General features: G+C 31.3%; 1 protein-coding gene across 2 annotated transcripts in view; it reads left to right on the top strand.

The window, feature by feature from the left end:
• LOC148619681 (p53 and DNA damage-regulated protein 1-like) overlaps positions 1–27,192 on the top strand; it is a 41,198-nt gene continuing 14,006 nt past the window's right edge. Inside the window, exons 1-3 of one of the 2 annotated variants that reach the window (XM_088579844.1) lie at positions 1–90; positions 7,071–7,213; positions 7,950–8,050. In XM_088579844.1, the coding sequence (XP_088435970.1) occupies positions 7,083–7,213; positions 7,950–8,050 (232 nt within the window). In that variant the 5' untranslated portion in view covers positions 1–90; positions 7,071–7,082. Of the gene's footprint in view, positions 91–7,067; positions 7,214–7,949; positions 8,051–27,192 lie in introns of both variants that reach the window. The other variant, XM_088579843.1, reaches the window with a different exon arrangement.

Below are 27,192 nucleotides of genomic sequence, written 5' to 3'. Positions count from 1 at the left end.
GAGTTATCTCCCATTCAAAATGGCAGCCTCCATAAAATTTTATCACCGACAGTGACAGATTAAAAAAGAACGGACTTCCTTCGTTTAAAAGTAAGATTTGGGAATGATAGTCATTTTGACAGACAAATATACAATTATTGACCGTTTTGTCAGCACAAATTAAATATGTCATTGAATCAAATAAGATCATTTACACGGTTCATTAAAGTATGTTTACATCCAATTTATTTTTGGTGTCAGTAGGCATTGCACATTATGTCTTTTTGGCCAATATTAGCTTTCTTTTTAAATGCACATGCTTAAACAGTACTTATTCTTCCAAGAACCTTGACAATTCATATTTCAATTATACTCCTGTTTCCTGTTAAGACTTAAGTGTAAAAAAAATGGTCAGTAGGGCCAAACATAAAAATATGTTTGTTTGCTGTTCCTCTACTCAATGGTTTGAAGCTTGGGTCGGTATGTAGGGAAAAAAAAATAATGAAATTTTTGGAGAAGAAGAATTGCAGAATTCAATGTATAAGGGACAGTGACATATGCCAGGTAATAAGTTAGTCTCCATATCTTTGATGACTTGTTATTTTATTATCCTTATTTCTTTGTGTTTTATGAAGTTATACAAAAAGTGTGTATCAGTTATATCAATGACATGCTGATTTGTAATGGTAATGTTCCATATCTTGAATCATAATGCATGTACATCTTTCTGTATCTTTTGTCAATGTTTGATATATATGGACATGAGAATTTGAAATAGATATCAAATGGTCTAATAAAATGGAACAAACTGTTTATTCAATATCAAACAATTCCAACAATGTCAGACATTTACTAGTGCCTGTTTAAAGTCTGGTTTGAAATTTACTAAGACAATTTACGCCGATGGTATTAGGAAAATGTTTATAAAAAACTTGTTGATTTTTGTATTTATCAGGTTCTTAGCAAAATATTTAGACCATTATTAAAACTCCATAAAAATTAATTACATGCACATATTTTGTCACTATACCGTATGTTTGGAAAAGGAAGATAATATTTAAAAAAACACTCATATTATTATAGCAAATGTCAGTTACACCTTTCTTCAACAAAGAAACATTTCAAGTCAAAAATAAATTGTATCAAGAAGTACTCAGAACCAAAAATTTCAAAATGGAAACATGAAAAGTAAATCTAGCACAGAGAACAACAAGAAGTTCTACCAAATGTAATACAGGGAATGAAGCTTAAGTGTTTAGGGATATTGAATTTTGTAATACATGCGCAATGGTGTTAAGGTGTTTTCCAGAAAATTTGACAAAAATCCTGTACAATTTTAAATATGTTTCAACCTCCCAATAAATCCTTTATTTAACATTTTTCATACAAAAACTACATATGTACATATTCTACGGTATCAGTCCATCAATTCTTTATGAAAAATATTAACATTCCTAAAATAGAAACAAATCATGTGACCAAAACATGCCTCCTTCATAAAATATCAGAAACATCAAAAGTCCAGGAGGAAGCCGACCACAGCCCATTCTGAAATTTAACAGACATTTTTAAGTTACTTTATATTATTCAAAAAGTGCTGTGACTAATTTACCTGAGATCGTAAACATATTTAAATTTTGGTCCAAAGCAGTGTTTTTACAAATTTTATCTAGATTTTGCACTTAATTTGCTTTTTTCTATATGTTAAAAAGTTTAGGTAAATTAGTCACAGCAATTTTTAAAAACATTTAAATTTCCGCTATTGACCCCACCATAAATCTAGTGAGTCTATTAAGCTCTTCCTCCTGGACTTTTGGATCAAAATAGAGTGGTATCATTTAATTACTTTATATCATAATTGATGACATAAATCAAAATGTTCAAGAGAATGACAATAGTAATGTATTATCAAAATCGGACTACGGAAGAGAATGGAATGGATATTCCTTATTGTACTGATGACGACATGACGTTAACTGCCGAGAAAATATGGACGTGGTACTACTGGTTAATTAATAAATTTTAATTTTAAAACACTTTGTTCTCATTTTATTTAAATATTAAATCAAAACAATATAATTTTCTTGAACTAATTATAAAATAAAGCCATCTTCAATATTACAATGTCGAGTCTACTTTTTAGCAGGGACTGTTCAATGCACCATTCCACAGGCACTTGAGATCAAGATATAGTTATTTTTTTATTTTTTAACTTTTTGGAAAAAAAATACAGATTTTTTATTTATTGAACCCATAAAGGCCTTAGAACGCATTTCTGGCCCATTTTTTATGTAATTTTAGTATTTTTGATACATACCCTAGCCTGTTTTTCTCCATTATAGTACTATTTAAGTGTTTAGCAGTGGCAGATTTACCAGGGGAGCTAAGGGGACTTTAGCCCACACCCCAACTCTGCCTCTTTTAAAATTAGTAATCATCACCATAAAATTAAGCTACAAGTGTTTTATAGCCAAGGCTTATCTCGTACAACTAGGGGTAAAACCAATTAACACCCAGCGTGTGTATATCTGGTCAAATATCTTTCAGTCGATTTGTTTCGCGTCACGTCACCCCCTAGAATGTTTACGACTATTGAAGCGCGTGTTTCGATGCAAGTACATGTACCTTATAATCAGATAAATGTCCAATGTTTAGGTAAAGGATTATTGATAGGAGAATGATAATTGCTGCAAACTAGCGGAACTATAAAGCGACTCATGAGTAATGTATCTTAGTATCACCCAGCATTATCTTAAATGATAATAAAAAGAACAAATGAAGATAAGAACATGATATAAATTGGAAAGTAAAGCCGATTTTACATCAAGCATTTTAATTTTAGTAACTTGTCGGGGTTCGCCTTGCGAGAACCAAGATTGGTGGTTCTGTCTTTTGAATCATGCAGTAGTAAATTTGGAGGGGACGGAGGGAACGTTCATGCCCCCTTTCTTTCTTTTTTTTAACAGAAACATATATCATGTTTATCCTGCAAAAACATGTATGGATATACGATCAGAACCAAAACGACATAGAAAAAACAATAACATGCGCCTATTATTCATCTACCACTATGCAAATTATAGTTAAAAAAGAGTTGGGCTCATTTGCCTGGCTAGTTTCTAAACATAGCCATTACATTACATTGTTATTCATGCTGTAAGATATAACAAATAATCGCATATGTGACACATTTTTGTGCTCTCAACCACTTTAGCCAATAACATGTACATCAACCGTATTATGGGCTACATTTTCTTGGCAAGGTGCTTTGATAAGGTGTTGTTTATGTCTAAATTAATACAAACTTGGAAGAGATGCGAGTTGTTTTTGTATAGAAGAAACAAATGAAAGTAATTTTGATTAGACTTGCCCATTCACAATAAAAAACAAAATTTGTAAAAAAGTTCTGATAAAAAAAAAAGATTTTTTTTTCCTTTGAATTATAAATTCTCACAATCTACAAGAAATATTTCAATATTCAAATTGTTCGCTAAGGAGAAAACCTTGAAACAAGGAATGATGTAAGGCTCACTTGAAAAATAGTAATAATTTTTTCTTAGGATTCATTAATTTACACCCAGAGTCAATTTTCGTGAACTTGTTTGCAATAAACACTGCTTTGGAAACAACACGTTTTAGTTACTCGAATGATACTATGTTTGAAAACCATTCATTTACATATGTTACAGTACTTGATTGACCTGTAATATCTGTAATATTCAAAATAATTTTATTTTTGAATCCATGTCCCTTTGAGGACACTGCAATAGATTTTAAGAATTCAAGCAAATAATCTTTATTTTCACCATATTTTGAAAGCACACATTCTGTTTATTTTTGTCAATGCATGTATCTACATGTACATAGATGTTTTATACATGATGTGTTATTGCCTATGTATACATTGTAAGTACCAATATCTTCTTTACAATTGGCTCTTTCACTCAATTTCTCCTCACATTTTATCTTATTATAAGCACAGAGATTTCTTTCTTGGTGTTCATCAACAGGAACTTTGGGTATACTTCATTTGTCATTCATGTACATGTATATTCACACATTTAATACTCTTGATATCATGTTATTATACGGGTCAAAACAGCTCTCCAGAGTATAATCTAGTCATTATTGTGTTGATTCATTCATGATAAATGGTATGAGCTGGAACCCAACAAAACCTTTGGTGCAACCTAAAATGTAAAAGAAATAAAATGAATCACTTTCAATATTATGCATTTATCAAATGGGGATCACATTTTTACATATAGTGTTCAGATTTGTAAGGTTTTGCAGAAAATGTTACAAATACATACAGATCTAATTTTTCAATTTGTCTGTAATAGTTGCCAAGATATTACATATACTCACAATTAAAAACATTTCCTTATGGTTTTTTTTTCTCTGCCTGTTTTATGACTTATACCTGGACTACTAACTTGAGCAAAATAGTATTAAATTTGATAATATATTGCCAGTTTCAAAACAATTGAAAAATTCATTCCTCAAGAATTCTACATGCAATTTCATACTTTGTACTGAACATTTATTCATTCCTCATGCATTCTACATGCCATTTCATATCCTGTACTACAAATAAATTCATTCCTCATGCATTCTATATGCTATTTCATACTTTGTACTACACAGAAATTCATTCCTCAAGCATTCTATGAACAATAAAATTCTCATAACTGTTGACAATTTATCACTTCATGCCCTTTACTGCACAGAAATTAATTCCTCATGCATTCAACGTGCAATTTTATACTCTCTACTGCATATAAATTCATTCCTCATGCATTCTACATGCAATTTCATACTTAGTACTACACATAAATTCATTCCTCATGCATTCTACATGCCACTTCATACCCTGTACTGCACAGAAATTCATTCCTCATGCATTCAACATGCAATGTTTTACTCTCTACTGCACATAAATTCATTCCTCAGGCATTCTACATGCAATTTCATACTTAGTACTGCACATAAATTCATTCCTCAAGCATTCTACATGCCACTTCATACCCTGTACTGCACAGAAATTCATTCCTCATGCATTCAACATGTAATTTTTTTTCTCTCAACTGCACATAAATTCATTCTTCAGGCATTCCACATGCAATTTCATACTTAGTACTGCACATAAATTCATTCCTCATGCATTCTACATGCAATTTCAGACTTAGTACTGCACATAAATTCATTCCTAATGCATTCTACATGCAATTTTGTACATGAAGTTGCATGTAGAATGCTTGAGGAATCAATTTCATTTTATATGTACAAAGTATCAAATAATTCAGATAAACAGTTCAAAAGTGTGTCAAATCAGGCAGTAGATAATAAAATGAATAATGCAATTTATGATTTTGATGACCTTTCGAAGAATTCGAAGCTGATATGAAATGCCTTAAACTTTAACCTGTTAATACAAAACAATTATACATATTGTCAGCACATAACAATTGCTAGATTTTCTCCAATTTTGAACACATTTGAACCAAAAACAAAACAAAAACAAAATTGGCATCAAATTTTATATGTCATACAATCATTCAGTTTGAAATGAATATCATTCTGACACCCAAGTATAATTTTGACAATAAAACTGACATTTCGTTCTTCATTGGATTATTGAAACTAAGACGTCAGATTTTTCCCAACATTTTTCAGCAGGAGATGAGAATACTTATTCATTCTTTATTTTGTCAATTGACAAAAATATAAATACTGTAGGCACATAACATTGGCTAAAATTTCTATAAAAAGAGGGTCAGTACATTTTGCCAACCCACCACTGGAGATAAAATGACCAATTATAAATGTCAATTATTGAAATTAAACATATCATTTTTACATTGAGTGAAGTGGCCATAGTCTGCATGGATACAAAAAAGCAAAAATATTGCTTTGTTAACACAGTAAATGGTCAAAAAGAACATATAAAATAGTTAGCAATACATGTAGTTACAGGTACATGTACAATTGGACACTATATTTCTATGATTCAACCAGTATTTGAAATTTCCTGAGCTATAGCCCAATAGAATATGCATGATTTCAATTTTGACACAAGGCCAAGTAAAGCTTATGAGCAAAAATAATACTAAATCGATAACTACAGTATACAAACATCACCTGCAGCTATCATCCCATACGTTGGTACATTGGAATAGATGTAAGATTACGTCGTATAGCATTGTTTTCTTTTTCCTTTTCTCGAACAACGAGCAAACAGCTGACAGAAGATTTTAAAGCTTCTCGCCAATGTCATTTTCCGTATAAGGTTAAAAGCTCCACCCACGACTAATGATATGCACATTCACAAAATGACATACTTTCACCTTTAAATCGTTTTCTTTCATCTAACATGTAATATTAAAAAGAGTACATTTATTTCTACCAAATGCAAACAAAACCAATGCTATAAAGAACCGTAAAATATTGAAAAGACACCATTTTATGAAAGAAGTGAGGGTAATGGTGTAGCTGTTTCTATGGTTAGCACTTGACGTCATGACAGAGTTGTCTCCCCCTTACAAAACACACAAAAGTACCTTAACATCCTTGTGTGTACTAACAATTTCAGAAAGTAATCTATGATATAAATGGAGTCAGACAAGTCTGACCACTCGGCTGGTAAATCTCTTGTCCCCCAGCAATGACATTGATTCAGTGGTTTCTTTTGAAATTTCAGTATACTGTACATATTCTGTTTAAAGGAGGTAGACCTAGGGTAAGGGGCAGAACTCATGAAATCAGTGATATGTTTGTATCATATTTAATTTCACCAAAGCCTCTCAAGCTTTTGATTGAAGCAGAATAAAATGAATCCAAGGTAATTAGATGCTTACATAAGATTGATGTAAAATGCTGAATACAAACGTTCCAATGATTTTTAAGAGTTGTGTCCCTTACCCTAGGTCTACCTCTTTAAGGAGTGATTCCTCTAAAGACATTGGAAAAAATATGAAAATAATTTGTTTACAAGAAGCAATCAAAACCAATAATATCGATATTGGAAGAAAAATCTAGCATACCAAAGTTGTACCATAATATGTACATGATATATTTTTTCTTTTTAGCAGTTATATTATATCATGGATATTGACCCAGAAAAAGTTTTGCCATATTTAACGCAAGTTGAAGAAGTTGCCGAAGATATTTTGTCAGATAAACAACAGATGATAGATTTAGATAGGAAACGTCAAAAAACAAGGGAAGCAGTCAGGTACTATTGTCTGTAAAATATTCTGGATTATGAAAAAGAATACATAAACCTGTACTTAATTGAAATGAATGGAAGGTGTCAGAATTTCTACTGAAGTAAAAACTTGCTGATTGAGCTTAAAGCAGCTCGTACATGTGGCAAATTTAAAGATCATTTACAGATTTTTCTTCTCGTTTTTGTAAAATAAAGGATACTTTAAAAACTACAAATTTTGTCGAAATTGTGGTGATTGAATATTTATGTTAGTCACTAGTAATCTAGTTGACTTGCTACAAGTTCCCCTCTTTATATTAAAGAACACATGTATATGAAAAAGTTTATTGATTGCATATATCCCTCTGATAGCAAATCTACATACTATGGTAGGAGGGCCTCTTTCATGGCAATTAGTAGTGGGATTATCAGAGATGTTAATTATGCAGATTTTCTGTGTCATATATATAATAAAGACAGACTTGTAGCTAGTCTAGTAATCTAGTTAAGTTCCTTAAGACTAATTTTTGTAAGTACACAAAAAAAAATGAATAATTGATTAAAAAACTTTGTTATTTATAAATTTCATTTTGTGTACTTGAGAATTGAATGGCTGTAGCCTGGAATATCAGTGACTGTTAGATGCACAGCACTGTGTTCTGCTGATACATAAGAAGGTATACATGGTACCGGTACCCCAGTAGAATGCAAATCAAGCAACCAGGGGGCAACACTTAATTTAGAACTTCATTGAATTTCATAGAGTTTTACAAAAAGACAAAAGTACAGAGAAGACTTGGGTTTGTTTTGGTAACCAGTTTATAAAGCTACCTAAAGTAAAGACAAAGAAACTACTGGAGAAAGGTTAGTTCTATACATTATTTCCAATGTTGTACATGGTATACTAGTTTCCATTGGTCTTTAGGCAGATCAGGTCAGAGATATAATGAGAATGGATATGGTGAATATGTCAAAGTGACAACAACTCCACATGGATGAAACAAATTCAGCTCAAGGCCACCAATGTGTCTACAGTGAAGGATGAGGAAATCCTCACATTACATAAAGGGTGGGCTGCAGCTGGCCCAAAAATAAGATTATACACAGGTACAGGGAAATAGTTAGAATGCCTTCATTTTCCAAAATTTAGTTTTACATTTGAAACATTTCCCAAATTTGAGTAAACAAATAAAGGTGTCATTTCTAATCATTTTCAAGTTAAAGATCCCCATTCTAGTGAGTGGGGACTATATTGCAATCGCCTTTTCTGTCAGTGAGTTCATCCATAACACTTTTCTGTAACAGTCAGCTTTTATTGAAGGGAATGCTTTGATATATGAAATACTACTTTTGCATGATGACTTATACCATGGCTCCTCCTTCAAGGTTTTTTGTTAATCTACTTCCTGTTTACTGTACAACTTGCAATATATTTATACCCCCACAGTTTCACCCTGTCTGTCTGTCTGTCCAAACTTTTTTTCTAAGCAGCTTGCAGCATTGTTATGAAACTTAGTGGGATGTAATGTAACCATACGGAGATGTGCATACTGACAGGAATTTATGTTTGGACAAAGATTGTAGAAATGATTGCTGTTGAACTTTAATAGACATTTTTCAGCAAAACTTGGTCTCACACGTGTCTGCAACTTCTCTTCAACGAATCGCAGGATTGTTAGATTACCATATGGAGTTGTGCATATCGTCAGGAAATTAAGTTTGGACAGAAGTTGTAGAAATGATGGCTGTTGGAACCTATCCAACTGTAACATTAATTTTATTCAAGGAATTTTTCATGAAAGGATGCACATTTCAGGGAATGTATATGCACTTGTTCATCTCCAAATGGTCTTTTGATGGGGGATTTAAAAAATATTCAGTGAAAGCTATATAATGTGTGAGAAATCTTTCAAAGTGGGAGTTTTAAGCCTTCCATGCAGAGGACACACTCTATTTGGGAGTCTTCCTTAATATGTTGGAGGGTTAACAGGTATAATCACATCTCTTATCTATGTTTTATATGCAGAAAGTTTTTTTCCTTTTGAGAAGGTATCTCGTCATCATGAAACTTCATATACATGTTCTTCTTGATATTATCTTTAGAAATTGATTCCAGTTTTGTGTTTCAGACAATTAAAAAAAAACAACAAAAAGTGATATCTTGATAGAACAGTTTTCTTGTTTTTATGAGTTTGATGAACCACTGACTGAAGTGGAAGTCTAGAACTGACTTGAACACACTTTATTAAATAGTAGACATTTCTATACAGTTCACTGTTCTGTTTATCATTTTCAATCTTATGATAGTCCTGAACTTCTAAAAAAAATCATTTCGGCAAGTCATGTGGATCTTTATTTAAATGAAGTCAGAACCATTTGGGTCTGTGTTGTCCAATTGTTGTTTATGGAGCAGCACGTGTAAAACATAAACCTTATTAGCACATGCTGACTCTCCAACTGATATTTTAGATTCTTTGTCATGGTACATACTGTGTAAAATTAACCATAATATGAATACCATCTGCCTTATGTGACAATAATGGAAATGGAAGTTTAGCGTGCTGTAAATCTGGTTTAACCAACTATTTCCATTCGTAATGTCTGTACCAATTCAGGACAATTGCAGTTGTTACCAACTGTCTGGTTTTTATATAACCTCAATTTTTTTTTCGTATAATGGTATCATCGTGTTGTCATTGTCTTTGGCATCTATTAACTTTAGTTTATTTACAATAACTTGGGTAAGACTCATCCAATCTTTTTGAAATTTTAAACATTGTTCCCAGGGACAGAGCAGAGAGCTCTATAGGTTTTTGCCCCACCCTTTTTGGATATAAGGGGCTAAATGGGTATTATCATTAAAATTGGTAGGAAAAGCTTATTGTTGATCTGATTTTTATGATTCATATGTCAATCTGTCCCTTTTGAAATTCTGTTTTAAATTTTTATACAGGAAAGGCTTGTCTTTAATGTTTTTATTGTTGGTCTGATTTCAGAATTTAAAAAAATGAAAATCCCATCCTGCATCTATTGATCAGATTTCAGATATCTCTTTCAGTTCTAAAGTTATAAGGGGTAAAAGAGGCCTAACCCCAAATTTTTTTTATTTTTGTCCGATTTCAAAAATTTTTAAATGGATTCCTAACTGCAATTTTTAATTAGATCTCAGATATCTTGTACAATTTTCGAGTTGAAAAAAAATCAACATTATTATCTTTGGTCCGATTTTGAAAATTATGTTTTAATGGATTCTGTATGAAAATTTCTGCCTGCAGTTTTTAATCAAATTTCAGATATCTCTTACATTTTTTGAGTTAAAAAGGATCAAAGGGGCTACACCAAAAAATCTGACTTTTTTTCGATACAATTTGAAAAAAAAATTGTAATCGAATTTCAAATTGTCTGCAATACTATATCCAAATCAGATGTTGTGTCCATATTGTGTCAAAAACTAATATTGTGTCCTAGTGATGCTGCTGTCATATGCTGTACTCCATGAATCTCTTTATTACCTGAATATTGCCATTTCTTATGTTGACTTGCCTTCTTTTGATTGTTCTCTTGACTACTGCCTGGGGTTTTTACCTTTCAGTTCATTGTTGTTACTGTAAACATATTAATTTTCAGGACTGCTAATTTTATGTGGATTCTGTCAAGTGAACATATTTGTGAATATCAACTTTCGCAGTTTTAAAAAATGATTAGGGTTATATATTGTTATAACCAATTTCATGATACAATTTTTCACAGATTTTTGTACACTGCAAAAATAATGAAAATTAATAAGTTTACTGTATATGCACTCCCTCGGAACCAGAAAGATCTTCTAATATAGTGGTTTGACTGTACCACTATGTGACAGTGTGAACTGTCTTGTGACCTTTATCTCTGACCTCAAATTGAAAGTTTTAAGACATTTTTTTCAAGTAATATATTCCTTCTGTTTTTAATTGTTATGCGCTTATGATGAAAAGTGTAATGGGAGACAAATCTTGTAAACTAGAATCTAAAACAGCTCCCACTAGTTAAAAACTTGAGTTGTAGCCAGAAACATACTTTTCTGAATGATTTCAAAAATATATATCACTAATAGACAATTTTAGTCAAGTCCTCTATAAATATTAAACCTAATGATATTTTTCTTATTTGTCACATTTTCTATTATGTCTTGGACTGATTAAGCAGAGTAAGACAACCCTTTAACAGATAAGCTCACTTTATATGGTACTTAATCTGTGCTTTGGGAATTTTTATGAAAAATGTGTCAAATGAAGTATTTCCAATGGGAAAAGAAATGATATACTGCATATCTGATGTAAGCCATGGGAGTAAGATGACAGAAAGATGATTCATAGATTTGGAATTATTCTATAAATCAATAAAACTTTGTTTCCAAGCATTTTGAAAAAAAATAGATGAATTTACTTTTTTTTGAATGAGAACTGTACTAGATAGTACCAATAAGAACATTTAAGATAATGTACTTGAGTTAATGAAATATTCCATAACTAATACTCTAAGCTTCTTTTAGTATGTGTAAAAAGACAGATAAAACTTACCAAAGCTGTTATAGCACGTGTCATAGCTGTACTTTCATAAAAGTCTACTTAAATTCTTAAAAGTAGTGTCATTTACTTGCTCACTAATGCAACGCAGGTTCCAATAATGCAATTATCTAGTGAAGGATGTAAGATTGGCTGGTATTCTAGAGTCTTGAAATTGTCCATTTAAGGAAACCAAGTATATGTTTCATATGCCATAAACCTTTTTAAGGTTTTTAACTGCACTTTATATATGAATAAAGAGAAATGTCTCCTTAGAGTGTCTGACTTAATTACACAATATCTTCAGGCTAAAATTTTAGCTTTTATCTTTTTTTAGGATTACAGAAATTGAGTATTGAGTTGAACCATATTTAATTGATATTTGCAAAGAGAATGTGTAGGGTCAAGCCCCTGTAAGAGAATGGCTAAAAAATGATAAGGGAATATATTTCTCTTACATATGTTTTAGTTATTATTTCAGCAATCATTATCAAAACCTTAACAAGAAGTATGATTTAAATAAGTATTCAGTTTTGAATTAGTGAATGTCAAAATAACATACTATAAAAGTACGTCTATTTGTGGATACTAATTTTCATGGATTAGGGAAGAAACACGAGTCCTGGATTCTTGAATTAGTGGTTTTGAGGTTTTCAGTATACATATCAATGGGAATCTCTTTGTGGTTGGGAATCAAATTTTGTGGTTTTGCCTACCCACGAAAACCATGAAAATTGGTACCCCACGAACAATGGTACTTTCACAGTAATTCAATAAGACTTCCCTGTTTCACAGTACAAGTACATCCTGTCTTCTTGTTTTTGATATCTTCATTGTTACATCTAAAACACAGGAAGTTGGACAGTCTAATGAGATTAAGACCTATCAATTGTTTATTCAGTGACTGAATGGAACGATTGATAGGTCTATTTTAATTAGATTTGTAGTTAGAGGCATCACCTATTTATACAAATGCTGCCTACAAGAGATAATATACAGTAAAAATGAACTTTTAGAGCTACATACATTGGCTCTTGGCACTTGAGATGATAAAGTTTTCTGGTATACTGCCATATGCCTGTCTGTATGTCTGTATAAGACTCACTTATCAGATATAGACAATAACAGTGTATTGACTTGCAATAAAACAATGTATGGATGAGGCTGAAACTGCAAAAGTTTTGTATCCATTTTTTTGTTTGATAACATTGCCTATATTTTGACTATAAAGTCATCCTTTAGTGAGCTTTGCTATTTTTAAGGTAGATTTTATATAAAGAAGCATGTTTGATGGCTTTTACTATGTTTTGGTAGAATCTATGATAAATAAGAATGTTCTTTTTTATTTTGCAGAGTTTTGAACTTTCATCCATGAGAAATTCTAAAAGCCTTACAGCAAATTTGTAACATCAACACATCTTATTATAAAGGTTGAGTCATATTGAGTATACATGTATACTGGTATTCATTGATTGTAATTTGCAGGATGAGTTGTAGCATAGCTGTTTGTTATATTAATAACATATCCAATCCTAAGCTTTTTTGGGGATGTAAATGATTCTGGTTGCTAGAATCTATGCCCTGTCAAATCAATGGAGAGTTGTTTCTAGAAGAATATTTTTTACTTCCTGGTTATTTGTTAGCAAGCTTTGATGAATGCTAGAAGTCATCAGACTTGCCATTGTGTTTTGATCTTAATTTTATACACTAATGAAAAAACTTGGCTGAATTCTAGAAAGTTTATGTCAATGTCTTGATGCAGTAGAATTCATTTCACATGATTTCTGAAATTCACTTGTCAAAAAAGCAATTAAAATTGAAATACTCAGTTTTAAATAGAAACTATTATGACAACTGGAAAGTATTGCTATTTGGTTGCATTATCTCTTTGAAAAATGGTTATTGATTTTAGTTATTATTTTCTAGAATTTCATCTCAAATTAATGTTTTATTAACACGACAAGTATATATCTATGCTTATTACTGTATCAGTTTTATACACTGCATTAAGTTAATCATGGTAGGCTTACAAAATGATGACAATAGTTATGTACCTACCTTTTAAATAATTGACCTGTTTAAATTGCAATTATATTATTGGAAGTTAAAAACTTTAATCATTTATTGTTCAATATGCCTTTGTAAACAGAGAGTTAAATTGCATTGAAATTAATGCTTTTTGTTAGTCAGGGTAGGTGTCTCGTCAGTTCCACCATTTACACCACAGTCTATAGATATATAACAAAAATGTCTAAAATTTTGAGTATGGAATATTTGTGTTGTACATTTTGTACTTTTTGAAGAAAAAAGTTCCTGAAGTGAAAAAAAAAAAAGAAATATTGAAAAGATATTTTAACCCAAATGAAAACAAGATGCCATTTTGTAGATCTGGACCAAGTCTATGCTTTAAACTTATATTAAACTTGATACAAGTCTCTCTTTATTTTATATGTCACAGAAAATCTATGTAATTAAGTGCAAAAAGCAGTTTTTAATTGTGTATATACTACAATGTATATGGATATTTTATCAGAGATCTTAAATACAACTTTGCATGCAATGGCTAAGATAAGTGTGTCATTACTTCCTGTACATTGAATGAAGAAATATATTGTATAAACTTTAACAAATATTTAGTAACCCAAAAGTTTTCTTTTAAAATCTGTATAAACTTGCCTTGTATTTGTAAAACTGTATCTTCTCATCACAAGGTCTTGACATAAAACCGAATCACAGGATCAATCCTGGTATAGTTTTGTTTTACTGTATTTTCTTTTTCTTGCTACATATAATCATATATGTCCAATGCCATTCTAAACAAAGGATATATTTATATATTGTTATGTCTTGTCTATACCATCTTTTTTGGCAGCATACAAAACCTTAATGAATCCAGATGGTAAATAATGGCTCCTAGCTAATGGAACTATGGCTCCAGTATTACTTATTATTTATAATTAATGGTATTTAGACCAAGCTTGTTTATTTAAATGCCTCTGGGTATGTTTGAGCAAAAGTTCTTGCTGTCTTTGCTGTCTGTCACAACTTTTGTTCAATTTGATTAAAACATATTCTTTAAAACTTCTGGTCACAAGCATTTGGAAGTTTAAAGCAGAGGACGCTTACCCTACTGGTGCACCTGGTCCGTGCTCCGAGTTTTTAGTGGAGTCTGAGTTGCTCATTTGCTTTTATTACTTTGTATGTATGATTTTAGTTACTTTATGTTCTTTGTAGTGTATGTTGGTTTTCCATGTCTGGTCTTTGTCCCTGGATTACATTCTTTTGATTACCGCTGTAACCTTGGTTCCCTTGATTACTCTTTGATTACCACTATAACCTTAGTTCCCTTGATTACTCTTTGATTACCACTATAACCTTGGTTCCCTTGATTACTCTTTGATTACCACTATAACCTTAGTTCCCTTGATTACTCTTTGATTACCACTATAACCTTGGTTCCCTTGATTACTCTTTGATTACCACTATAACCTTGGTTCCCTTGGTTACTCTTTGATTACCACTATAACCTTGGTTCCCTTGATTACTCTTTGATTACCACTATAACCTTGGTTCCCTTGATTACTCTTTGATTACCACTATAACCTTAGTTCCCTTGATTAGTCTATAACAATGTTATGTATTTTGTGGTTTTGATTTAATTGCTTCTACATTGATTCCAAAATACTGTTAATATCTACATCATGATACTTAGTTGAAATGAATGATTTCTCCCTAGTATGAATAATGTTTGACATGTGTTGCCAAGCTGCTTGTTATTGGTAGATTATTACCAGATTATACACACTTGCAATATGGGGAGTGTCACTGGTGGAACAGGACAAGCTTACCCTTCTTTCTGAAGCGCCTGATGTCACTCCCCCCTTTTTTTGTGGGAGTTCATATTGCTAATGGTTTATTTTTTTGGTATGACGTCTTGTTTCCTTTATCTTCAGGTTTTATGTGTAATATATTTTATTTGGTTAGTTAAATTATGTAGGATGTCTTTGTTTCTTATGTTCACATATATTCCATGTTTTTGGATTTTGACGTACATGTATTGGAATCATCCCACTGCTGAACTTCCAGATTTTTTTTGTTGCCAATATTTGATTGTCACCTACTAGATGACAGAAAGTTGAAACCATCAGATTTAGATAACAAATCTTCAAAAACAATGAATCAAGTTATTTCCATTTTAATATGTTAATATGTTAATTCTGTGAAAATCATAATAAAATACCTTTAGATGGGTTCAAAAATTTAAATTGCCAACCATGCAATTGATTCTTATTAACATGTTATTCGATAAAATTCTTCAAAATAACGAATGTCATTTTTTATAAGACCGCAATGGTACCATGCTTTCTTTGTCATTATCATCCCTTGAAAATTGCTATGTGAACAAGAACTTGAATAAAAATGTATGAATCTTCATGAAACTGTACCAAAGGAATGATTTTGATGCTTGTGACTTGAACCAATAAGGAAAAAGCCATATTAGAGCCAATAACATTTACTTGATGTCCATATATTAACTTTACTGTTAATGAATGGATCTCTGAAAATGTACTACAGAGTGCCATACCCCAAAGGTAGGCAGGTATTGATTTGGAACCATTCAGTAATAAGTGGCTAAAATTGGGCCACTTTGATTCTAGTCATATTCTTATTCTTGTAAATATTGAATAGCAAATAAAATTCATGGCTGTTTCAAGCTTGAATTATGCATTTACACCTGCCCCTACTGTTTTGGGTTTGACCTCTGTGTTCATATCATACTTTACATTTTGTTTTATTTTTTGTGGTGAGAGCTTTAAGAAAATCATGTAAAAGAATAGAATTTTAAAATTTAATTTACAGCACAAAATTAGTTAACTATGAGTGAAAGTCTTCTGATTTCTACTGATCACCAGTTCATATTTTTTTTTGGCACTTTGATGTCATTGTTTTCCTGTTTCAACTTTATGTTGATTCTGTAATAATATAATGAGAATAGGTATGGTGTATATAAGCATTCTTGTGCAGTACATGTATTTTAAAAGTCTGTTTGTCCAATGGGAAAAGTTAGTCTTTAAATGGAGTTGACCTAATTGTATTGAATCTTCTTTGGCAAACATTACTGCTAGAGGTCAACAGTCACTATATATGATAACTTAATTAGCCCTTGTAAAACTTCCAATAGGCTCTTTAAGGATTTGATTACAATATGGTTATCAATTTTAAAATTGATCAATGTGGTCAATTTGTCCTTGATACGGTCTGTTTGTCCATCAATATGTGGTTGATAATAGAATTCATGGGCTCTGATAATGAGTTTTTATCAGGGTTGAATATAGAAATTGCCTTTTTTCCAGTACTTGTACATGCATGCTGTGTAGATATCAATTTATAAATCTGGTTGGTTAATACCAGATACATTCAGGTTTACCATTTCATAGTGTTAATGGGCAATTATGGTTCAACAACAATGTACATGAAAATAACATTCTTAAGGAGGTAGACCGAGGGTAAGGGACTCAACTCTTGCAAGTTATTGGAATGTTTATGTTCAGCATTTTACATCAATCTCATGTAAGCATCAAAGTAACTTGGATTGATTTCATTCTGTTTCAAATGAAAGCTTAATAGGCTTTGGGGAAATTGAATATGATACAAACATATCACTAGTTTCAAGAGTTATGTGCCTTACCTTAGGTCTACCTCCTTAAATCCCCCCATTGATAGTTATCAGCAAAGCAGGAAGTGATTTAGTAATTAGGGTAAAATAGTGCTTTTGCAGCAATATTTATACTATTGCTTGGACAATTATGTTTCCTGAAATGTTAATAATGCCTCATGCCATGTGAAAGCAAAACGGTCATTATAGCTATAAATTGATTGTTGGGGTGAATTTCATTACTTCATGTTTATCGCAAAAACAAGAACTTAGAGGAAAAAAATGTTGAATATATGTCTTTATTTAACCCCTTGCTTTTGATCAGGATAATACAATGCAACATTAATGGCCAGTCTGTGCTAAAACAATGATAAAATGGAGTCTCCATGATTTATTTCAGTTCTTATAAGACTAGTTTCTTCATATTTTTGAATAGATGCAGCATATGTGTTGCATGAAATATTGGTCATATGTTTATCACTTTTTTACCATGGTTGTGCTCCTTATTGGAGTATTACCTTGACATGGAAAGTATCTTTTTTATGCAAACACAACAGTTTTACAGTTTTGTAATGATGTGGCATTGGTGTGATGTCCATTTTGTCGTCTGTAGACACTGGTTTTGTACAATAACTTGAATATCTGTTGTTGGATCTTAATGAAATTTACAACAAAGTTGCATACCCCAAAGGAAGCTTGGCATCTTTCTTTTTTTTTTGGGGGGGGGGGGGATTGTGACCTTGACTTTATTAGAACGGAATAAAAAAAAGGCTAAAAACAAGAATTTTCCTTAAAAGAGTTAAAGTGCATTGATCTCTATGAGATACATGTAGTATATCAAGATGCCATACATAAAAATAAGGTATTTATATATTAAAGAGATTTTAAGCCTTCCACATTAATCGTTTTTGAAAATCATTGCTTATTTTGTTAGTCATATTGCAAAATTATAAAGTTTAGATTTAATTTGACCACTTTTATTCTATATAACCATTTAACCACTAAGTTTAGAGCTGTATCAAATTCTTTGTTTGACCTCTGCTGTCATATCAAGCTGCTACCTACATAGCATTTTATTTTACAGTTTTTATGTGATACCTTGAAAGATATATTAGATAAACTTTCATTGAAGGAATGATTTATGTGGTCAGGCCAACTCAATTCTACAATGGGTGAAAGTTTTTGGATGAGACCTTAAAAGATTGTTAACTTTTAAACAGTAAAAATGACAAGTTTTTGTTAGTATCTTGAATTCCATAACAGAAAGAAAAATATCCAATTGATGAAATTATCTTTATGGGCATCTATTAGCTTTAAACTATAGATGACTCATTATTAGAGTTATTGCCCTTGAATTGTTAAATATTATGTTTTTTTTATATTTAGCTGATATCTTGAAGAACCATAAAAAAGGAACAAATGTTGAATTGATTCTTATATAAGCCTACATAAGTCTGTTGAGATTGGGTTGGTTCCTTGTGAAAAAAAAATATTCTGTTTGATCAAATTATATGGTTTAAGATATATAATTTTTTTTAGTGAGATAGCTATTCAGGGTCTTTAGGGCATCAAGCTTTTTTTTGAACTGCATAATAACCATGTGAAGTGAATGTGATGATAAAATTATAGAGGGTTTATATCGTGGAGTAGGAGTCAGTGACTTAGGCTTACTAAACCTGTGTAATTTTCTGGTCTTATACTTAGTTAATGAACTATCAGGCACAGCAAGGATGAATCATTATCTATCAGCCTTCAGGGATTAACTAAATTTACCAAAATGGAAGGCATTATCATGATGCTTCCATAAATACTAGTTGACTGAGGTGTGAGTTAGGAATAAAACATTGGCATTAATGCTGATAATAAAATCATTAAGGGAAATGATGTAGTCCAACATCGACTGAAACAATTTTAGGGTGGCGAATGATGCTATAAAACAAACAATCAAATTATCATGTTTCTGAATAATGAGAGTGATTTTTTGGTTTCTATGTCACAAAGCTGTGCTTAATGGGTTGATTACAATAAAAAGTCTATATATTTTTATCATGATTTTGACCAATGCTAGAGAAACATTGGCTCTTGTAGGTGTTACATGTTCTTCAGCAAGTCAATCAGTTTAAGCTCTTGTGTGATGAATGAGATGGATAATTATATGTGAAAGCTGCCAAATATCTTAATAGAGCAGGTGAAAATTGTATACCATGGGACAATAAGATTAAATTTAGAAATAATAAGGAAATAAACTATTCCCATGGAATTTTGTCCATAAGGGACTTTCTCAGTTCTTTATTAATACATTAACCTTATTTTATTTTTTTAATGTTTCAGTTTATGAAACCAATGTCAATGACCTTTCTATTATTAACAAGATGTTATCTGATTATGAATTATTTTGTGTTTTAGTAGATGAGTTGGAAAATTTGATATCTAACCTCTACAAAAGTGGGGGGGTGTAGTTATGCCTTATGATAAAAGGGGATTAGTTTTTTTGTCTATATTTTAATTAAATGATGCCAAAACTTAACCCATTTAAGATTATTTTATACACTTTTTAAAAACAAAATAATTCTATATTCAATGTAATGATTTGTTGTTCAAAATATTGGTACATAGCCTATGACTTATAATTTCTCCAAATGGGCACTGAACTGTTTGATGACCATAACATTACTGAAGTAAATAAAGGCATACATATCTGCAACTTTTAAATGTGACAATGTCACTTACTCATTCTTTCTTCAGCCATTTAGTGATAAAGTGTAACAATCTAAATATAACTGTTATCACTAGGTTTATTTACAAATATGACTACCTCCTCATTAATAGGTTAATTTACAAATGTGACAACCTCATCATTTTAGATTTATTTAAATTTGTGAAAACCTCTTCAGGACTAGGTTTATTTGCAGTTCTGACAACCTTATCATGATTAGGTTTATTTGCAGCTGTGACAACTTCATCATGTCTAGGTTTATTTATATTTGTAACAACCTCATCATTACTAAGTTTATTTACAATTGTGACAACCTCATCATGACTAAGTTTATTACAAATGTGACAACCTCATCATGACTAGATTAATTTACAAATCTGACAACCTCTTCATTACTAGGTTTATTTACAGTTGTGACAATCTCATCATTACTATTTTTTTTACAATTGTGACAATCTCATCATTACTATTTTTTTTACAATTGTGACAATCTCATCATTACTATTTTTTTTACAAGTGTGACAATATCATCATGAATAGATTCATTTACAAAAATGTGACAACCTCATCATTATTAGGTTTCTATCCAGAACAAAACCAGATTTTTAAATTAAACATTTTTCTGTTTTAGTGTTATCAGACTTCCCTTCTTTTGACTATTTTTTGGCTATTGCCTAGAGTTAGCCTTCTAGTTGAGAAGCTTTGTTATTATACTTGATCAGTGATTTTTTTAGACTATTTTGCTGTTTGGAAAACATACAGCAAAATACATCAGTGGAAGATTTCCTCAGGCTGTCATAAACCTTTAACACAGTTACATTTATCTGGTTTCTATAGCTCATTTTAAAATGTTTATTTCTCCTAATGTTTTTAAGTATAACTCAATGAATTATTTATATTTTTTGGCGTATATGAACACAAATTTGATGGAAAACTTTTATTAATTCTGCACAAGTTGTAGTAATACATTGTAATTAAATTAAAATGGTGGAATCATGTTGTTGTAAACTGCATCAGGTAATGATTTATGTAGCAAATTCATAAATTATTGCAATATTGATATTGCAAAAAAAAATGTGTGTGTCAGAAAACTGCAATAATCATAACTTGTATAACAGAATTTCTTATACCAGCATTGCAGAAGTTTTTTTTTTCAAAATTGCAAAAAATTGACTTGCATTATCAACTTAAATCGCAATAAATGATATAAACCACAATTTGAGTATTTTTTTCTTGTTTTTTTTTTTTATAAATTAATGTGCTGCCATCCTTATCTGGTCCAGAAAAGATTTCTACTCCACGGGGTTGTCAAAATGACATATTGCATGTGTTGCTGTGCTAGGTACACCCACACTCATACTTAAATATGACAAAACAGAAAGTTTATATAGAAGAGCAACAAAAATGGCTTACAAGTTATGCCCAACTGAATTTGAAGCCTATCTATTCAGAGACAGCAGAGATTTTTGAGATGGAAAATTTCTCTGTAATTTTGTTTAGTAAAATATGGCTAACTCCTTCAAAACAGGAAGTTGAAATTGTACAGCAACTAAAACTGCTGATGAGGTATGCCCCTTCTATATAAAGCCACTTATCACATTTAAAATAAGAACATACTTAGTTGAGATAAATTTTTGGACAGGGGGAATGACAGATGGATGGGCTAGATGATTCAATATACCTCCTCATTAAATTGGATATAATTATATTATGCCCTTCACCGTTAGGAAATATCTGATGCATGTTTACTTTACCTTTACTCTCTGGTATTGATCATGCCACTGTTTTTGATTTGTTCAACATACATGTACCAGAATGAACAATTTCCGGATGACATAGGACATTGTGCCTTTTTTTAGTTCTAAAATGACCTTCGGTTGAACTGACAATGGTTTAAGGTTTTAATGATTGTATATTGATTTGTAATCTAATTTAAGTTCTTTCGTTATTGGCCACCATTTCTGATGCTGTAAATACAATCCCATTGTTTCTTTATGATCTATGTTTCCTAGGGACACTTATTGTTTTTATCAATGATTAGTTTTGGATATTAGTTGTAAATGGAATTAACCAAGTGATGAACTGTTAGTTACAATAATTTATTTATGTGATATTTATATAGTGTTCTGATAAAACACAATGAGACTATTGGTTTCTCTTATTTTTGCTACAATTACTTTGGTCCTGGTGCTTACATTCTGTTGGTCACATACAACATTTCCAATGAAGTACTTATTTCATTGTATTTCCTGTATTGACCCATGTATGAGCACAAGGCTCCCATATTAAGCCAACAGCTTAGCTTGATAGCTGATATTGGCCAAGGGTTGATGAAAAGGGTCATATGGAACAAAGCAATGTCACAAACTTGTCACATTTTTAAATTATTACAAAAAAAATACTGGATGACTTTTTAGGTCATATTTGAATGTAATTTCTTCATTTATAGACAAATTATTTGATTTTTAATTGGAGCATTACTTTCCTTTCCCATGCCTTCCTGATGGACAGATATTGTTTATGTTGTCATTGGCGATGGCCAATAATCTGTTATCTGTCTGGGGCTGATATCAGCTTTCAACTTCTAGCATTGTTAAAGGAGCAAAAATGTCCATATAATTTCCAAACCATATAAAATTCAGACCAATGGATGAGGTGATTCAAGGTGCAGTTCTCTCGCTTGACAGTGTGAAGCGGATGATTTAAGGTACGAGTTGCAATGCAAATGTTTCTGTAATAGGTAAAAATGTAAAACATTATAAAAGAAAAATCTTTTGCTGGCTTTAAGGATAGCACCTTCTTTATACTACAATAGCATTCAAGATGTTTACTGTTTGATGTAGAACAAGAACTGTAAGGTGATGCTACTTTAACTCACACTTTAATAATTTAGATCTTATTTAATTAAACACTGATGATTTGGGAAGAACAGGTATTATGTCATTTCCCTGGTGTATTGTAACTACCCAGGTGTATTGTAATTACCCAGGTATTATGTAATTACCCAGTTGTATTACCTCATTCTGTTCTTGATTTATTTTATTAAACACTAAACACACATTAAAGCATATTTGACTTCATAATTATACTTCAGTAAATGAAGATAATGGATAATGATAGAGTTTCTGATTGTTCCTTTAGTGCCTTTTAGGAGTGTTTGTGATTCTGAAGTAGAATTATGACTGGTGTGAATGATTGTTGTCATTAGATATTGCAGTTAGCCTGCATCTCAATTGTCAGCTGAATATCTCATGTAATAAGCTCATCTTAGATCCCATAGGTCACTTTAAGTTAATTTGAACAGCAGTCTGAATTTTTAGATGATACAGAAATACAAAGGAGTCTATAGGCTTTTGTTTAAAGTGTTTAAGGCACAAGGCATTGAGTCTGAAGGGTCCTGGGATTTTCATGCAGGCCAGATTTTTTCCTTATGATTAATACAAGAGAATTTTATGTAGAAGTTTTTTTTTTCTATGGACAAAAGGTGGGACAGAATATTTTTTTTATTTTAGATGCTGACCAGAAAATTTTTGGAATGCAGTTGGCTTAACCATTCAGTTTAATAAATCACAAATCAAGATAACTCTTAAAGGAGCCTCTGAAAATGCATGGACTGTTAAACCCAGTTGATGGTTCAGTTTGCTCTCTGTCGGTACATGTTTCTGTCTGTCTGTCTGTATGTTTCACATAATGCCCCCTCCTTTTGATGCATGATTTTTTTTATATTGAGATTTAAATAGAATGGCTGTAAAAGAATGAAAGTGTCTGTGACTTATTGGCAGGAAAAGGGAAATTATCAACTGGTATTCTAGTATTATCCAAGCATCTATTATTGTCCTGAAATGTGAAAATGAGTATATACAACACAGTGTTAGTATATGTCATGTACATTAATGTTATGTAAGGATAAGTGATTTTGCATGGCAGCTTTAACTACATAAGTACAGGCAAATTAATCGGTGAACATTAACTATAAAGTCAGACTAAACACAATTTGTGGTAATGAACAAACTTCTAATTTAATTTTAAGTCTGCATTCTACAATGACAATGCATGAAAGCGAATAGCTTCTTTCTGACAGATATAAAATTGATAATACGTAGTTAGAAGTAAACATTTGACTGTTTATTTCCATTGAAGTGATAAAATCTATTTTATTCCCCAGTTACATGATTAAGCTATTTTGCTATTTTATAATTTCCCTTGAGACTGAAAAACCAAACAAGACTGTAGAATGACTTTGGCCTATGATTTATAATTGATGGCTGTGTTTGCTTGCTGTATGATGTTTTGTCTTCCCCAGGTGCTAACATGTAGCATATTGTCTGACTTTTTTCTTTTTATTAAAGTTAGGTACTGAATTACAATGGCTGTGACTACTGACATGTACAGCATATACGGTTATAATTTTGAGTGCAGCACATTCATTTCTTAGTTGACAATATTTGAAGTTATATTCTCATGGTAACAGAGTGTTCGGTTAGAAAGTTTGTTCGATTTGTCAGAAAATTCCAGAGATCATCTCATTAATTTTTACACTCCCACTTTGTTAGGATGGTGACTTGAAAACTTGGTACAACAATATAACATGCTTAATTGATGAATCATAGCCTTATGCAGATGCAGATTTATAAGGTGGCAGATCTAGTGTATGCCCCCCCCCCTAAGTAATAAAAATATTTGTTCCTGCATAAAATTCAGAAATTTCGATTTTTCACAAATGCTACCTTAATTTGTTTGATATATATATATATATATATTTTTATGCAGTAACAAATATTTTTATTCCTGGGGGGGGGGGGTGGGGGGGGGGGCATACACTAGATCTGCCACCTGTTTTGTCTAGCTTGCTTGGCCTTTAATTCTATTTACACTCTCTCACCTAAAATTCTTTATCCATACCTACTATGGTATGACATATTTGCATAGATTTAGTACTTTGTTACATATAAAATGGAAACCTTTCTCACCCCCTTTTTGCCCCGCTTCCTTTGATCCAAAAAGACTCTTACATGTTATACAAGTAGTGTACAAATATTACCATGATGTCATAATTTGTACAATTTGTATCCTGAAATTGTACCATCCTAATGTTGTGCCATAAATGCACTGTCACTTCCTTTATGTGTTCTCTGTAGTTTAAAGAGATTAGATCTGCATAAATAATTGATTCTTTATATAAGGAGGATTGATTTTATATTTATAACAAAATACATACTGTGATACATGTAACAGTTTTTCTTGGAACAATTTCTTTTGATAAATGATTTGTATTCTAATATTTATGTTTATAATAGAATAACTGTGCAATAATGTACCAGCTAATGTACTGTTGCCATACATTTCTTTAGTTATAAGGTATCGCTACATTACAGAATAATTACATCTATTAGATTTGCCCTTTCTGTTCATAGAAATTTGCAGCCACAGAAAATTAAACCATTGTCTATTTTATCAGCATGTGATACATGAATAGATTCCATTGCTGTGAACATAGATGGCCTCTGATTGTATTGATGCTGTGCCTATATTTGGTAAAATATAATTTTTAAAAATACTTTAAAAATTCTATTTTATTTTGAGTTGATCAGATAATTTTCAGCCAATCATAAATCTATATTTGTTTGAAGCAAGATTGTTTAGTTATTTAAGTTGCTTTTTCATCTTCAGTGAATGTCCTTATTAATATCTATTTGTCAGTAAAAGTACACATATGTTGTCCTTATCTATATGTCCGTAAAAGTACACATATGTTGTCCTTATCTATATGTCAGTAAAAGTACACATATGTTGTCCTTATCTATATGTCAGTAAAAGTACACATATGTTGACCTTATCTATATGTCAGTAAAAGTACACATATGTTGTCCTTATCTATATGTCAGTAAAAGTACACATATGTTGACCTTATCTATATGTCAGTAAAAGTACACATATGTTGACCTTTAAAGGTTGATTGGTTGAGTTTATTTCTTATTTAGACAATAAAAAGTAAGTAATAATGAGAAGATACAAAATTCAAAACCCTCATTAATTTAAGTTACTCTATTCCACTAGTGCACAAATTGGCTCCACCTTTAACTGTTTCAGAGATAAAGGGGTCCAAAGTGGTCTGTTACCTTGCACACAGTTTTTTTTATGATTTAGATGGGTTCTGAGTTATTAAAAACAAAACAATGTTTTATGATACCAATTAATTATCCTAGAGAATTTATCTGTTAAAATACTTAGCCAATCCACCATTCTAAGAATGTATCAAACATAAATGGTATGTCTAGATATTGATCCTCAACATACAGGGTTCAATGGGGTTGCCATTTTATCACGCTCCTGTCAGGGAAGCTTTTTATTTTCTTATTAAGCAGCAATTTGGTGACATGAATATTGACAACAGACATTCACATTCTTACATGACTCAGACCTAGTTATCAATGCTGTCTTCAATGATATTTGGCATTGACTTTACTTTTCAGGTGAAAATTACCCAATGGATTGACTTTTATATACATGTACCATAATTCCACTTGAATCCTACAAACAAACATTCTATGGCATTGCATACCCAATGGTAACATCTACCTTAATAAAACACCAGGATAAATTCTGTAATTGAATATCAATTCACATAGTATACTAAAGAGAAATTGAACATGGAAAGTTTGCAACCGTGCACCCCTGGTGGTAATTCTGTATTGTTTACTGATCTGCAGATTTATTCATGGAATTTATGGGTATTCAATACATGTGCAATTTTCGTAGGTAAATATTTACCATGAATTCTATTAAATACTTTATTAGATTTCTCTGTATTTTGCTGAATTTGATCACTAGATACTGCTAATATACATGTATGTTATCGCTAGGTAACATTCACAACACATGGTGAAATATTATAAATATAAATCCACTTCTGGAACTAATACCTTGTTTGTGAGTGGGTAATAGAGTAGTATATTGGTATCACCTTGTCTTTCTGTCCATCCTTCATTCTGTCAGTCTGAATTTTATCACAGTTAAATGTCGTAAGCTATTTTGGTTAGTGGTCAATTCTAATTTACTGTCTTATGGAGCTATCATTTTTGCAATGTGG

The sequence above is a fragment of the Perna viridis genome, chromosome 4 (genome assembly GCF_037379345.1).
Source record: "Perna viridis isolate PV_CMFRI_1.1 ecotype Kerala chromosome 4, ASM3737934v1, whole genome shotgun sequence".
In the NCBI taxonomy this organism is placed as follows: domain Eukaryota; kingdom Metazoa; phylum Mollusca; class Bivalvia; order Mytilida; family Mytilidae; genus Perna; species Perna viridis.
This window is presented reverse-complemented; position numbering and strand designations above follow the sequence as displayed.